The sequence below is a fragment of the Thunnus maccoyii genome, chromosome 21 (genome assembly GCF_910596095.1).
Source record: "Thunnus maccoyii chromosome 21, fThuMac1.1, whole genome shotgun sequence".
Taxonomy (NCBI): Eukaryota; Metazoa; Chordata; class Actinopteri; order Scombriformes; family Scombridae; genus Thunnus; species Thunnus maccoyii.
Window position 1 is genome coordinate 18,395,735 of NC_056553.1, and position 13,601 is coordinate 18,409,335.

The window sequence follows — 13,601 nt, forward strand, 5'->3', positions numbered from 1 at the left end:
TGTTCGTTTTTTATAACAAAATGAACCTCTGTGAGAATATAAGCTTACTTAATTATATTTCAAAAAATCAAAGAAAGCTGATATGCATTGTAAAGTAGTGGTTACAATAGTTTATAGGAGACTCCAGTTACTTAACTACAATAATTCTTGTAATGTTCCATATATTTCCATATATATTTTCTATGTATAGAAATACATTAAATCATAAACTTACAACATATTCCCTATTAAGCAATACAAGTGCCACTCCTACCATGTAATGAAAATCCACATCTTTGGTTCACAGCTTTCAAGATGTCGGGTGATGCCATAATGGCGGAGTTTGGGTCAGCCGCTACCTATCTGAGAAAGACAGACAAGGAGCGGCTGGAGGCCCAGACTCGACCCTTCGACATGAAGAGGATGTGTTTTGTACCCGACCCTGAGGTGGAGTACGTTAAAGCCACAATCACCAGCAGGGATGGCGGCAAAGTCACCGTTGAGACTGAGTTTGGGAAAGTAAGTCAGACAACTACATGTACTGTGTAGTGAAGGGAAGGTAGCGATGTCACAGCAAACAAAGTGATTAGCTTATACTTATCTGACTTTCCTGTTTTAAACCCTTACAGACTACAACCCATAAGGAGGAAGACATCCACCCTCAGAACCCGCCAAAGTTTGATAAAATTGAGGACATGGCGATGTTCACCTTCCTCCATGAACCTGCTGTGCTGTTTAACCTCAAAGAGCGTTATGCAGCATGGATGATCTACGTGAGTAATGACCACAAATCTTCTGATCTCTCCAGTGTCAGAAACCTTATTACCATTAACAAGTACAACTTTTATGTGTCTTTGTCCACAGACCTACTCAGGGCTGTTCTGTGTGACTGTCAACCCCTACAAGTGGCTGCCAGTGTACGATCAGTCAGTGGTCAATGCCTACAGAGGAAAGAAGAGGACTGAAGCTCCTCCTCACATCTACTCCATCTCTGACAACGCCTACCAGTACATGCTGGCAGGTATGTTCACCTCAATGTCCACTTTGCATTTGGAAACTGTACTGTTCTCTCTGACACCATGCAAATGTTCAAAGAAATATCGCCCTGACACTGAACATTGTCTTAAATCTTGCAGACAGAGAAAACCAGTCTATCCTTATTACGTAAGTAATTCATAGAAATCATATCTGTTTCTTTTCTGAAGAGCACTGATTTTACAAATTGATTATGAGGTTCAATCTGAATTTTGAGTGGTTTTGAGTTATTGAGGTTTAAAGTTTTGACATCCTAGTTAGCAAAACTGACATACAGTACAGTTCTCTTTTATTAGTCAAAATAACACCTTTAATGTACTTTAATATCAAAATCCTATCACATTTTTAAATGAGTTTTTTTATGATCAGGTGATTTTCAGATAGAACCTTCTAACTGAGAACTCATTTTTTGTTTGGGATTATAAGTTTCTATCTGCTGAGGCGTCATAGAAAGGGATGATCCCAAAAAAAGTAGACAGATTAGTGTTACTTTGTTTTAATACCCAAAAACAATGTATGAACTACTGAGGGGAGTTATGATTTACAATATTTGGGCACAGACAACAATTTAGCTGCATGTTTTAAATTTGGACACAACTACATTGGGTTTTTTCCTGACAGATCTTAACTGATAATACAGTTCATAAAGTTTTACCAACAACAAAATTCAAGACAATAAGAAAAAATAATTTAAAATGTTCCTCCATTCATTTGCTATTTCTTCTCCTTGCTCTAGTTCTTCATTTCAGTACCTTTCTTGTCTTTTTCTGCTCCCAAATTTACTTATTTTTAACTTACTGTTATTACTGTGTTTGCTGCAGGACTCAAATTATAATGTTAAACAGACACAAAAAACTCAACTCTGTTGATGTTTGCATCAGCTCATACATAATTATTTTGATAAAATGATCAATTTGGAGGTCTTAAAACGTAAGACTGAGCAACATTTCATAATCTTCTCAGCTCCTTTAACCCCAGTCACATAGCAGTGAGGTAACGTGGTAAAGAGGCGAAACCTGATTGGTCCTCTACACTACATTCCGAGCACTGATTGGTGCTTTACAGATGGAACCTTGAAGCACCAAGTTTGAGAATGATTTTTGAGATCAAACCAATAATGGAGAAAACAAAAAATAAAACTACACAAAATGTTAATAACTTGTCAAAGAATAGTTCCATGTGAATAACTAATTTTTGCCAAAAATGTCAGATAGAACCTTATAATTCTAAGGTCACGAAATGTCTTGTTATTCAGTTTACATGTTCAGTGGTTTTCATCCCCAGCGGAGAATCTGGAGCAGGAAAGACTGTGAACACCAAGAGAGTCATCCAGTACTTTGCCAGCATTGCAGCTGTTGCTGGCAAGAAGGATGCTTCTCAGGAGAAAAAGGTTGGATTATGTGTATATTATAATAAATATTATAAATGGCATTTTTAATTTTTGGGCTTATATTTTGCATCCATTAAATCCACAGGGCACCCTGGAGGATCAAATCATCCAGGCTAACCCTGCTCTGGAGGCTTTTGGAAATGCCAAGACCATCAGAAATGACAACTCCTCCAGATTTGTAAGTGTCCCTGTTAAAGATGAACACTTTGATTTGGCTACTGTGCTCAGTAACACCCCTGATGTTACTCTTGAATCACAGCACAGTTCACAGTTGAATTTCAAAACATAAACAGTGAGTTTGGATGAAATTAGGGTATTTGGGGCACTATAACAGCAGAGATATTATTTTAAAGTAGCAGTTAATGATTCAATATAATTGTCCTTTTCTTGTCTCTCAAAGGGTAAATTCATTCGAATCCACTTTGGGGTGAGTGGAAAATTGGCCTCTGCTGATATTGAGACATGTAAGTAGTTTGTGACATATACTTCTATACTGTAGGTCATGAGAAATATTCACACACCACTTCATGACTTATTCATTAACCCAAGGTCGGCAGGTTACTGTGTTTTAACAAAGCACCTGAGAGGCTGTATGATAAAGTACAAAATGTGGTGATGATTTTCAGATCTGCTGGAGAAGTCTCGTGTCACTTATCAGCTCAAGGCTGAGAGAGACTACCACATCTTCTATCAGATTCTGTCCCAACAGAAACCAGAGCTGCTGGGTGGGTGCTGATCAAAACATAGGATATATTTGACCCCGAAGAAACACTGTAGACACATACTGAATCTCTGTACTGTTTTTTTTTTTTTTTTGGACAGAAATGCTGTTAATCACGAACAACCCCTATGACTACAGCTACATCTCCCAAGGAGAGACAACTGTAGCTTCCATCAATGATGGTGAAGAGCTGATGGCTACTGATGTACGTTAAACAGAGTGGTTGTTAAAATTTCTCCATGCATATATTTGCATGATTAACTCAATTTTAATTTGGTCATTTAAGGAAGCTTTTGATGTCCTGGGCTTCATCCAAGAGGAGAAGAATGGCATTTACAAGTTGACTGGTGCCATCATGCATTTTGGAAACATGAAGTTCAAACAGAAGCAGAGGGAGGAGCAGGCAGAGCCTGATGGCACAGAGGGTAAAGAATTAGGACAATAAAAGACAGTTTTATTTTCTTAAAAAGAGTGTGAGTGTCACCAAATCATGCCTGTTTACCACAAAACAATATAGTAAATTCTTCCTCTAAACAAAATCCTTCTACAGATACGGACAAAGTTGCATATCTGATGGGCTTGAATTCTGCTGACCTCATCAAAGGCCTGTGTCACCCAAGAGTGAAAGTAGGCAATGAGTGGGTCACCAAGGGTCAGAGTGTGCAGCAGGTGAGTTTGAAAAGCAGTGCTGCATTTAACAGCTGTGGGTGTTTAGAAAATAAATGTTAAACCAAACTACTTTATGCAATATTGTGTAGGTGTACTACTCTATTGGTGCACTGTCCAAGTCGGTGTACGAGAAAATGTTCTTGTGGATGGTGGTGAGAATCAACCAATCTCTGGAAACCAAGCAACCCCGCCAGTACTTCATTGGTGTGCTGGACATTGCTGGATTTGAGATCTTTGATGTGAGTGTCAGAGATTAAATAACCACATTGCATAAAATCAACTGTATTTTTGAAAGAATATACAATGAAACAGGAAAACTATTATCTTCTCTCTCAAACATTTCATCAAATGTACAGTTCAACACCTTTGAGCAACTGTGCATCAACTACACTAATGAGAAGCTGCAGCAGTTCTTCAACCACCACATGTTTGTGCTGGAGCAAGAAGAGTACAAGAAAGAGGGCATCGTGTGGGAGTTCATTGACTTTGGTATGGACTTGGCAGCCTGCATTGAACTCATTGAGAAGGTTGGTGTTTTCAAACTTGCAGATCATAGAAATTCTATTATTGTCTACCATACTATACAATACTATACTATACTATACTATACTATACTATACTACTACTACTACTACTACTACTATGTCTATTTTTCTATTTTCCTTTAGCCCATGGGCATCATGTCCATCCTTGAAGAGGAGTGCATGTTCCCCAAAGCCAGCGATCAAACATTTAAAGCCAAACTGTATGACAACCATCTGGGTAAAAGTCCCAACTTCCAGAAGCCAAGGATTGTTAAGGGGAAACCAGAGGCTCATTTCTCCCTGGCTCACTATGCTGGTGTTGTTGATTACAACATCACTAACTGGCTGGAGAAGAACAAGGATCCACTGAATGAGACTGTGGTGGGACTCTTCCAGAAGTCCACCCTGAAGTTACTGTCTATGCTGTTCGCTGGGTATGCTGGCGCAGATTCAGGTAAAGGATCTTGGACCATTGTCATTGATTTTCCATGATTATACAGAATATCAATTATTCAGAAAATGACAATTACACGTGTATGTCTATAACTTCCACACAGCCCAGGAGGGTGGAAAAGGAAAGGGAGGAAAGAAGAAGGGTTCTTCCTTCCAGACCGTGTCTGCACTGCACAGGGTGAATTTAAATTGTGTCTTTAAAATCCATATTCCCCTCTTTTGGAAAGAGATTAACTCTAGAATACATAAACTGTGAAACCGTACAAGAGACACAGCTCAAAATACACAAATTTATATCCTTGTTTTTGGTTCATGGAACCCATATCATTTATTGTCTACATTTACAGGAGAATCTGAACAAACTGATGACCAACCTCAGGTCAACTCACCCCCACTTTGTCCGCTGCATCATCCCCAATGAGACCAAGACTCCTGGGGCGATGGAGAATCCTCTGGTCATGCACCAGCTGCGCTGTAACGGTGTGCTGGAAGGCATCAGGATCTGCAGGAAGGGATTCCCTAACAGGATCCAGTATGGAGACTTCAAACAAAGGTACTCTAAATGCAAAAGTAATAAAACAATCTTTCTACATCTAGAATTGCATCGTGGTAAAAATGTTCTCATAGATTAGGTACATTTGTCCCCATTTCAGATACCGTATCCTCAATCCCAATGCTATCCCTGAGGGGCAGTTCATGGACAACAAGAAAGCAGCAGAAAAACTGCTGGGCTCTCTGGATATCGACCATGAGCAGTACAGGCTGGGACACACAAAGGTTGGTTCTGTGTCTACATAAACTAACATGAACAAGGTTGAATGATGAAATTAGTCCTTTTTCTTGGGGGAAGTTAAAAAAGTGTCTGTCAATACTAGGTGTTCTTTAAAGCTGGTCTGCTGGGTCTTCTTGAGGAGATGAGAGATGATCGTCTCGCTCTCATCATCACTGGAATTCAATCAAGAGCCAGAGGATTACTCGCCAGAATTGAGTTCCAGAAAATTGTTGAGCGCAGGTTGGAATACAGTCATTGATGAATTTTATCCACACATATTGAGAGGCAAAAATGTACATTTTAGTCATAAATTGATTATCACTCCCAGGGATGCCTTACTGGTGATCCAGTGGAATGTGCGCGCCTTCATGGGTGTCAAAAATTGGCCCTGGATGAAGATGTACTTCAAGATCAAACCTTTGCTGAAAACAGCAGAGACTGAGAAGGAGATGGCAAACATGAAGGAGGAGTTCACAAAACTCAAAGAGGCTTACGCTAAATCTGAAGCCCGCAGGAAAGAGCTGGAGGAAAAAATGGTCACCCTTATCCAAGAGAAGAACGACCTGCAGCTCCAAGTCCAATCTGTAAGATAAGCCTTTCACTTTACCCAAACATTACACAGATTTATTCTAGTGTAACGATTTACAATATTGTTTTTTGGACCATCTGTAGGAACAAGATAATCTTATTGATGCAGAGGAGCGCTGTGAGGGTCTGATCAAAAGTAAGATCCAGCTCGAGGCCAAATCCAAAGAGCTGACAGAGAGACTAGAAGATGAAGAGGAAATGAATGCAGAGCTGACTGCCAAGAAGAGGAAGCTAGAGGACGAGTGCTCAGAACTCAAGAAAGATATTGATGATCTGGAGTTGACTCTGGCTAAAGTGGAAAAAGAAAAGCATGCCACTGAGAACAAGGTAATAAATTATTTTGACTTGTTTTGATAGAACATATTTTTGACCAGAACAGGTGTGCTAACTAAATAATAATTTACTATAGGTTAAAAACCTGACTGAAGAAATGGCAGCTTTGGATGAAATCATTGCCAAGCTGACTAAAGAGAAGAAAGCTCTTCAGGAGGCTCATCAGCAAACGCTGGACGATCTGCAGAGTGAGGAGGACAAAGTCAACACTCTGACCAAGGCCAAAACCAAACTGGAGCAGCAAGTCGATGATGTGAGTATACTTAAATGTTATTTCTGACTAAATTTCAAGTAGTGGAGACAAATGTTATGGAGTAAATGTGTGGAATGTTTTGTTTGTTAGCTTGAAGGATCGTTGGAACAAGAGAAGAAAGTGAGGATGGATCTGGAAAGAGCCAAGAGAAAACTGGAGGGGGACTTGAAGTTGACCCAAGAAAATGTAATGGATCTGGAAAATGACAAGCAGCAGCTGGAGGAAAAACTCAAAAAGTAGGCTAAAATGTTTTAGAAAGAAAATCCCAAGCACAGTACCTATCATGCTACAACAACAGATTACTAAGGTGAACCATTTGATCATTTAAATGTAGGAAAGACTTTGAAATCAGCCAGCAACTGAGTAAGATTGAGGACGAACAGGCCATGGGTGCTCAACTACAGAAAAAACTGAAGGAGTTACAGGTAACTGCACAAACTGCAACTTGTTATCTCTTCATTATGTGAATTCCTACTTAAAATTTACAATCCTCTGATCAATTCGTCAAGGCCCGCATTGAAGAGCTGGAGGAAGAACTGGAGGCAGAGCGAGCTGCCCGAGCCAAGGTGGAGAAACAGAGGGCCGACTTGTCCAGAGAGCTGGAGGAGATCAGTGAGAGGCTGGAGGAGGCTGGAGGAGCCACTGCTGCCCAGATTGAGATGAACAAGAAGAGGGAGTCTGAGTTTCAGAAGATGCGCAGAGACCTCGAAGAGGCCACTCTGCAGCATGAAGCCACTGCTGCTGCACTGAGAAAGAAGAACGCAGACAGCGTGGCTGACCTGGGAGAGCAGATTGACAACCTGCAAAGAGTCAAACAGAAGCTGGAGAAAGAGAAGAGCGAGCTCAGACTGGAGCTGGATGACGTGGTCTCCAATATGGAGCAGATTTCCAAGTCCAAAGTGAGTATGACCAACAAACCCTGAAGGCTAAAAAGTATGCTATGCTGAAGCTAGTTTGATCCTATGGTTTCCTATTTCCTGCAGATTTTTACCGATGCCTTCATAGGATGGCAATGTGTTTAGAGCTAATATTACCATGCTAACACACATAAGTAAGAGAGTGAAGATGATAAAATTATACCTGATAAAGATCAACACATTACCATTATCACTGTTAGCTTGTTAGCATGATGAATCCAGCATTAAGCTCAAAGCCTTACAAAGCAAATGCATTTTATTTTCAGACAAACCTGGAGAAAATGTGTCGCACTCTTGAAGATCAAACGAGTGAACTGAGGACTAAAACTGATGAAAGCCAACGCGTCATCAATGATTTTACCATGCAGAAAGCAAAGCTTCAAACTGAGAATGGTAGGACACATCTTTAAATCTTTGAAATTGAATATATAACATTTAAAATGGGAGGATCATTTCAGTCTTTCTTAACAAAAGGTGAGCTTTCCAGACAGCTGGAGGAGAAGGACTCTTTGGTCTCCCAGCTGACCAGAGGGAAGCAGTCTTACACTCAGCAGATTGAAGACCTCAAGAGACAGCTAGAGGAGGAAGTCAAGGTATCTTAAATGAATATAAATGCAGTATCCAGTTAGACTTTGGGTTAATTTGACAATATGTTCATCATAGCTTGTGTCATCACCTTTCAGGCCAAGAACGCACTTGCTCATGCAGTGCAGTCCTCTCGCCATGACTGTGATTTGCTGAGAGAGCAGTTTGAGGAGGAGCAGGAGGCCAAAGCTGAGCTCCAACGCGGCATGTCCAAGGCCAACTCTGAAGTGGCTCAGTGGAGAACAAAGTACGAAACTGATGCCATCCAGAGGACTGAGGAGCTGGAAGAAGCAAAGTAAGGATACAGTCAGTTATAACAACAGAACTAAACTTCCACTGATTTAGGAAAGTTATATTACCTTCGTCCACAAGACCCATCTTGAGACAAGCAAGAAATCTTGCCATGATATTCCCATTTTGTCTGTAAGATAATTAATTGATATTTTCATTTTTTGCTGTTAGGAAAAAGCTCGCCCAACGCTTGCAGGATGCAGAGGAAGCTGTTGAAGCTGCTAACGCTAAATGTTCCTCCCTGGAGAAAACCAAACACAGGCTTCAGGGTGAGATTGAGGATCTCATGGTGGATGTGGAGAGATCAAATGCTGCTGCTGCGGCCTTAGACAAGAAACAGAGAAACTTTGACAAGGTAATGATACATGAAAATAAAAGAATCAAAATCCAGATAATTATATTTTAGTATAGGATAAAGGTCTGAATTTATCAAGACTTCTAGGTATTTGTAAGGTTTATAACATAATTTAATGTACAATTTAACCAGGTCCTTGCTGAGTGGAAGCAGAAGTATGAGGAGTCCCAGACAGAGCTGGAAGGCGCCCAGAAAGAGGCTCGTTCTCTCAGCACTGAGCTCTTCAAACTGAAGAACTCTTATGAAGAATCTCTGGATCATCTGGAGACCATGAAACGAGAAAACAAGAATCTCCAAGGTAGGAATACAAAATTAAAACGATTTAAACGATCTATCATTTAACATAAATAGGGAGAAGAAAGGGTAAAATATGAATGAATATGCCCAAACAGAGGAAATTTCTGACCTGACTGAGCAACTTGGTGAGGGAGGGAAGAGCATCCATGAGCTGGAGAAGATCCGTAAACAGCTGGAGCAGGAGAAGGCTGAGATACAAACTGCTCTGGAGGAAGCTGAGGTGAAAAATGTTGAATGTCTTCTTATCTATATGCCTATTTTCGATTCTTTAAAAAAAAGTATTTAAGCCACAATGCGTTAAAAGAAATCAAATGATTTGCTGTTTTTTAACAGGGTTCCCTTGAGCATGAGGAAGGTAAGATCCTCCGAGTTCAGCTTGAGTTCAACCAGGTGAAGGCTGACATTGAGCGCAAACTGGCAGAGAAGGACGAGGAGATGGAGCAGTCCAAACGTAACCATCAAAGAGTGTTGGACACTCTGCAGAGCTCCCTGGAGGCTGAGACTCGCAGCAGAAACGAGGCTCTCAGGCTGAAGAAGAAGATGGAGGGAGATCTCAATGAGATGGAGATCCAGCTGAGCCAGGCCAACAGGCAGGCAGCAGAGGCTCAGAAGCAGCTCAAGGGAGTCCACACTCATCTGAAGGTAGTACAGAGTCTTATTGTGGATGATAGCATGATTGTGGATGGTTTTCTTTGTCCTTTTCATTAGTTAAAAAATTTGATTATCTTTCTTGACAGGACTCCCAGCTGCAGCTGGATGAAGCTCTCCGTAACGGTGATGATCTGAAAGAGAACATCGCCATTGTGGAGAGACGTAGCAACCTGCTGCAGGCTGAACTGGATGAGCTGAGGTCTCTGGTGGAGCAGACTGAGAGAGGTCGTAAACTGGCTGAGCAGGAACTGCTGGATGTCAGTGAGAGAGTTCAGCTGCTGCACTCCCAGGTATGTCTAAAGCTGTACCCACTATATGCTATTAATGCTGTTAATATTGCATACTAATGAATCTTCTATGATGATCTCTGCAGAACACCAGCCTGCTGAACCAGAAGAAGAAGCTGGAGGGAGACACATGCCAGCTTCAGAATGAGGTGGAGGAGGCCGTGCAGGAGTGCAGAAATGCTGAAGAGAAGGCAAAGAAGGCCATTACTGATGCTGCCATGATGGCAGAGGAGCTGAAGAAGGAGCAGGACACCAGCGCTCACCTGGAGCGCATGAAGAAGAATATGGAGCAAACCATCAAAGACCTGCAGCACCGTCTGGATGAAGCTGAGCAAATAGCCATGAAAGGTGGCAAGAAGCAGGTCCAGAAGCTGGAGGCCAGGGTAAATACTTCTTATTTCCACTGAGATACAATACATAATTCTCAGTCTCTAACAAACTTATAAAAGCTGCATCCGTAACTTTTCTTTTCAAGGTGCGAGAGTTGGAAAATGAGGTGGATATGGAGCAGAGGAAAAGCAGTGACTCTGTGAAAGGAATACGGAAGTACGAGAGACGCATCAAAGAGCTCACCTACCAGGTATACTCTATAAGCACAATGACACTGTGATAAACATTCACCAAAAGATGAGAGGTTATTCTTTAACAAGCAAATATATATTGTGTATTAATTTAACAGACAGAGGAGGACAAGAAGAATATGACCCGCCTGCAGGACCTGGTGGATAAACTGCAAATGAAAGTCAAATCCTATAAGAGGACTGCAGAGGAGGCTGTAAGCTGAAACACTGCACCTTAATTCACTAAAATATAGTTGCCTTATGAATCAGCCCTGACCTACAGCCACACTTATACACTAATTTTGATTTTTTAGGAGGAACAGTCCAATGCACATCTGGGCAAGTTGCGCAAGGTACAGCATGAGCTTGAGGAAGCAGAGGAGAGGGCTGACATTGCAGAGTCCCAGGTCAACAAGATGAGAGCTAAGAGCCGTGACTCTGGTTCTAAGGTAAGTAATCATGAAAAATGGTGCGAAATTTAATTAATAATATTTTTTAATGCGCCCTTGCACAGAGATGCCATGCAATGCAAAGTATTTAGCTTTAATGATTTTGCAGCAATAAAATGACTGATTATCTCACATTTTCTCTTTGTACAGAAATCACACGATGAAGAGTGAAGCCTCTAACTGGATCTTCATGAATATAGTTTTAAATATAGTACCTCAGTTTATTTACTCTCCATGTAACATGGAATAGAGAATAAATGAGTTTGAAATGCACCACTATGATCATGTTTCCTGTATTTTACACATTAAAACCTGGAAAGACCTGCAAAGATTTCAAAAAGTGTTAAACGGACCAAAAAGCGACATATAGCCGACACCACAAAGAAAGCAGAAGCTGGCACTGTGTGGTATTAACTGTAAGTTAAGACTCATGCAGCACCTTTAAACAACAGTAGCCACATGACTAAATTAAATCTGAGATACTTTTCATGTTTCAATATGACAAGAGCAGAAGAACTTCAACCTTTGCTCCCTGTTTCTGAAAGATAATGCCCTGCACAGCTGGGCTGGTAGCTTGAGCAGCTGACTGCACAGCTGAGAATGAGCACCAACAACAAGCTTAAGCTCAAAACAGCTGCACATGGATAGGAACACAGTTAAGACTTATTAGAAAAAGTTGCTCACAGTGTTTTACTCTAAAGGACTAAAGGCCTATCAGCTGTCCCTGCTGGTGAGGTGTTAATAACATTAGTATTATTTCTCATACTGCAAACATAGGATTTAAATGTGGTGCACGTGAAACTACATATCATTTTTCTACTCAGAATACATTAGTATTCTAATACCATGAAAAGAGACCAAGACAATAAAAAAGGTGACAGCAGACATAACAAAATATATAAGAATAATTATCTTGTATATCACTTGTATATCCTCTGTTCTTCATTATCTTCCTTACTGAAACCATTAGGGGGCAGTGCTGTCTGACATACTGTAAAGCAGTAGATGACCACTGGATGGTCGAAGTCTCCAATCATAGGAATTAATTTATTGTGAATGGATTAATAAACGAAAACAAATAATAATGGAAAGGAGGAGAATCAAAAAATCCTGATTAATTTTTCCTCTCTAAAGATTTGCTTTAGGTTTCGTGGTAACTTTATGAAGTCATGTTTCTTTTTTTTATATATCTCTTATCTGAAGGAGTAGCAAGTCAGTCCAGTTTAGTGGCTAATAGGGTTTGAAGGGATAAAAAATGGGGGGGAACAAATTTGTGAAAATAAAGTAAATTTGTAAAGTCAAACTGAATTATTACATTATCATATATTTCTTACTGTGTAATAAATCCAATACTTGGATTAGGTTTATGGATACCACAAAGTATTATAGTGTAATTACTCAGTAATACAGTGGATTAAGGGCAGACTAAAGTTAACTGTAATATAAAATGATTATATGTTGAAATTATATTACTGCAGTGTTTGACTGCATAAGAATATCAGAAAACAGGTAATAAATAAAATACAAAAACAAAAAAGTGACCAGTTTTCTGATTTTATCTCAACAGCAAAACCCCCAATCTATTTTTCACTTACCTTATTATGTAATTTCAGAGGTTTGATAATATTAAGATTCCAATGCAGTTCTTCTTGTCTGGTAACCTCTTTTGTTTCACTTTGAACAACCGCACCTGCAACGTACCTTGCAAAGCACAAGCATGCACAAAACAATCACCTCACCATGACCATACCCAGTGCTGCAACTCCCCATGAGAAGGACAGAAAAGGCTGTTTATTGTAAAGTGAAAGCTAATACTGCTGTCACATGTCACATGCAAATAGCCTATTGCAGCCCTTTAATATGGACTTTAACTCTTTTATGCATGAATTATGATAACCTCAGTTAGGATTTTTTTCTAAGTGTTTTTATTCCCCTTTAGGCATTTTTCAAGGAGTTTTTCACATGTCCACTCAGGTGGACAGCATGCGTTTGAGTTTTCAACTTTAGGAATATGTATTTAACAAACCAATTAATAAAATGTATATTATTTGAAAACTATAAAATAATATATATTTTCAAAGCTGTTAAACTAATGTTTTAACATATTTTAACAACTGCAAGTTACATTCTAATAATATAAATCAATTGATTTACAGCCACAAAAGTTACTGCAGATGAAGTATTTTTTCAAGAACAACAAAGTCACAGTAATAGTATAATTGTAGTTGAAATATGGCCAGTGATGCATGATGTCCAACTTAGTGGACAGATGATTAATCGTCATTTTCTCCCAACATAAAATCAATACTTGGAAATTTTAAAAATCGTATTACTCCTTAGTTGTTACTTGATATTACAAAATTTTATTTACCTGCAAGGGTCTACTACCATAGAAGGATTGGCAAGATATTCCTGAGCTGCTGAGCTTTTGAATAGCTGTCCACTGTAGTGACCACTATGCATAAAAGGGTTAAGAAAAGGTCTCTCTGTCT

At 39.8% G+C, this 13,601-nt stretch overlaps 1 protein-coding gene across 1 annotated transcript; it reads left to right on the top strand.

Annotated features, from left to right (window-relative positions):
* Window positions 1-294: 294 nt before the first annotated feature.
* On the top strand, window positions 295-11,376 carry LOC121887940 (myosin-6-like). The gene is made up of 37 exons (XM_042399113.1): window positions 295-498; window positions 609-752; window positions 844-1,000; window positions 1,116-1,143; window positions 2,299-2,404; window positions 2,490-2,582; window positions 2,805-2,868; window positions 3,031-3,129; window positions 3,227-3,330; window positions 3,412-3,550; window positions 3,676-3,794; window positions 3,884-4,033; window positions 4,151-4,321; window positions 4,463-4,772; window positions 4,876-4,949; window positions 5,119-5,324; window positions 5,425-5,548; window positions 5,647-5,783; window positions 5,872-6,127; window positions 6,216-6,458; window positions 6,541-6,717; window positions 6,808-6,953; window positions 7,052-7,142; window positions 7,227-7,616; window positions 7,901-8,027; window positions 8,109-8,227; window positions 8,318-8,514; window positions 8,682-8,865; window positions 8,998-9,163; window positions 9,258-9,382; window positions 9,496-9,804; window positions 9,900-10,103; window positions 10,187-10,483; window positions 10,576-10,680; window positions 10,780-10,875; window positions 10,975-11,109; window positions 11,260-11,376. The coding sequence occupies exons 1-37, from the start codon at window positions 295-297 to the stop codon at window positions 11,278-11,280; spliced, it is 5,817 nt and encodes a 1,938-aa protein (XP_042255047.1). The 3' UTR covers window positions 11,281-11,376.
* Window positions 11,377-13,601: the final 2,225 nt, after the last annotated feature.

Excerpts from the sequence above, each read along its gene's own strand:
- LOC121887940 (XM_042399113.1), top strand. The coding sequence starts at position 295 with ATGTCGGGTGATGCCATAATGGCGGAGTTTGGGTCAGCCGCTACCTAT. Across the intron at positions 499-608 it reads TTGAGACTGAGTTTGGGAAA|ACTACAACCCATAAGGAGGA; the intron begins GTAAGTCAGACA and ends AAACCCTTACAG. Across the intron at positions 10,104-10,186 it reads TTCAGCTGCTGCACTCCCAG|AACACCAGCCTGCTGAACCA; the intron begins GTATGTCTAAAG and ends TGATCTCTGCAG.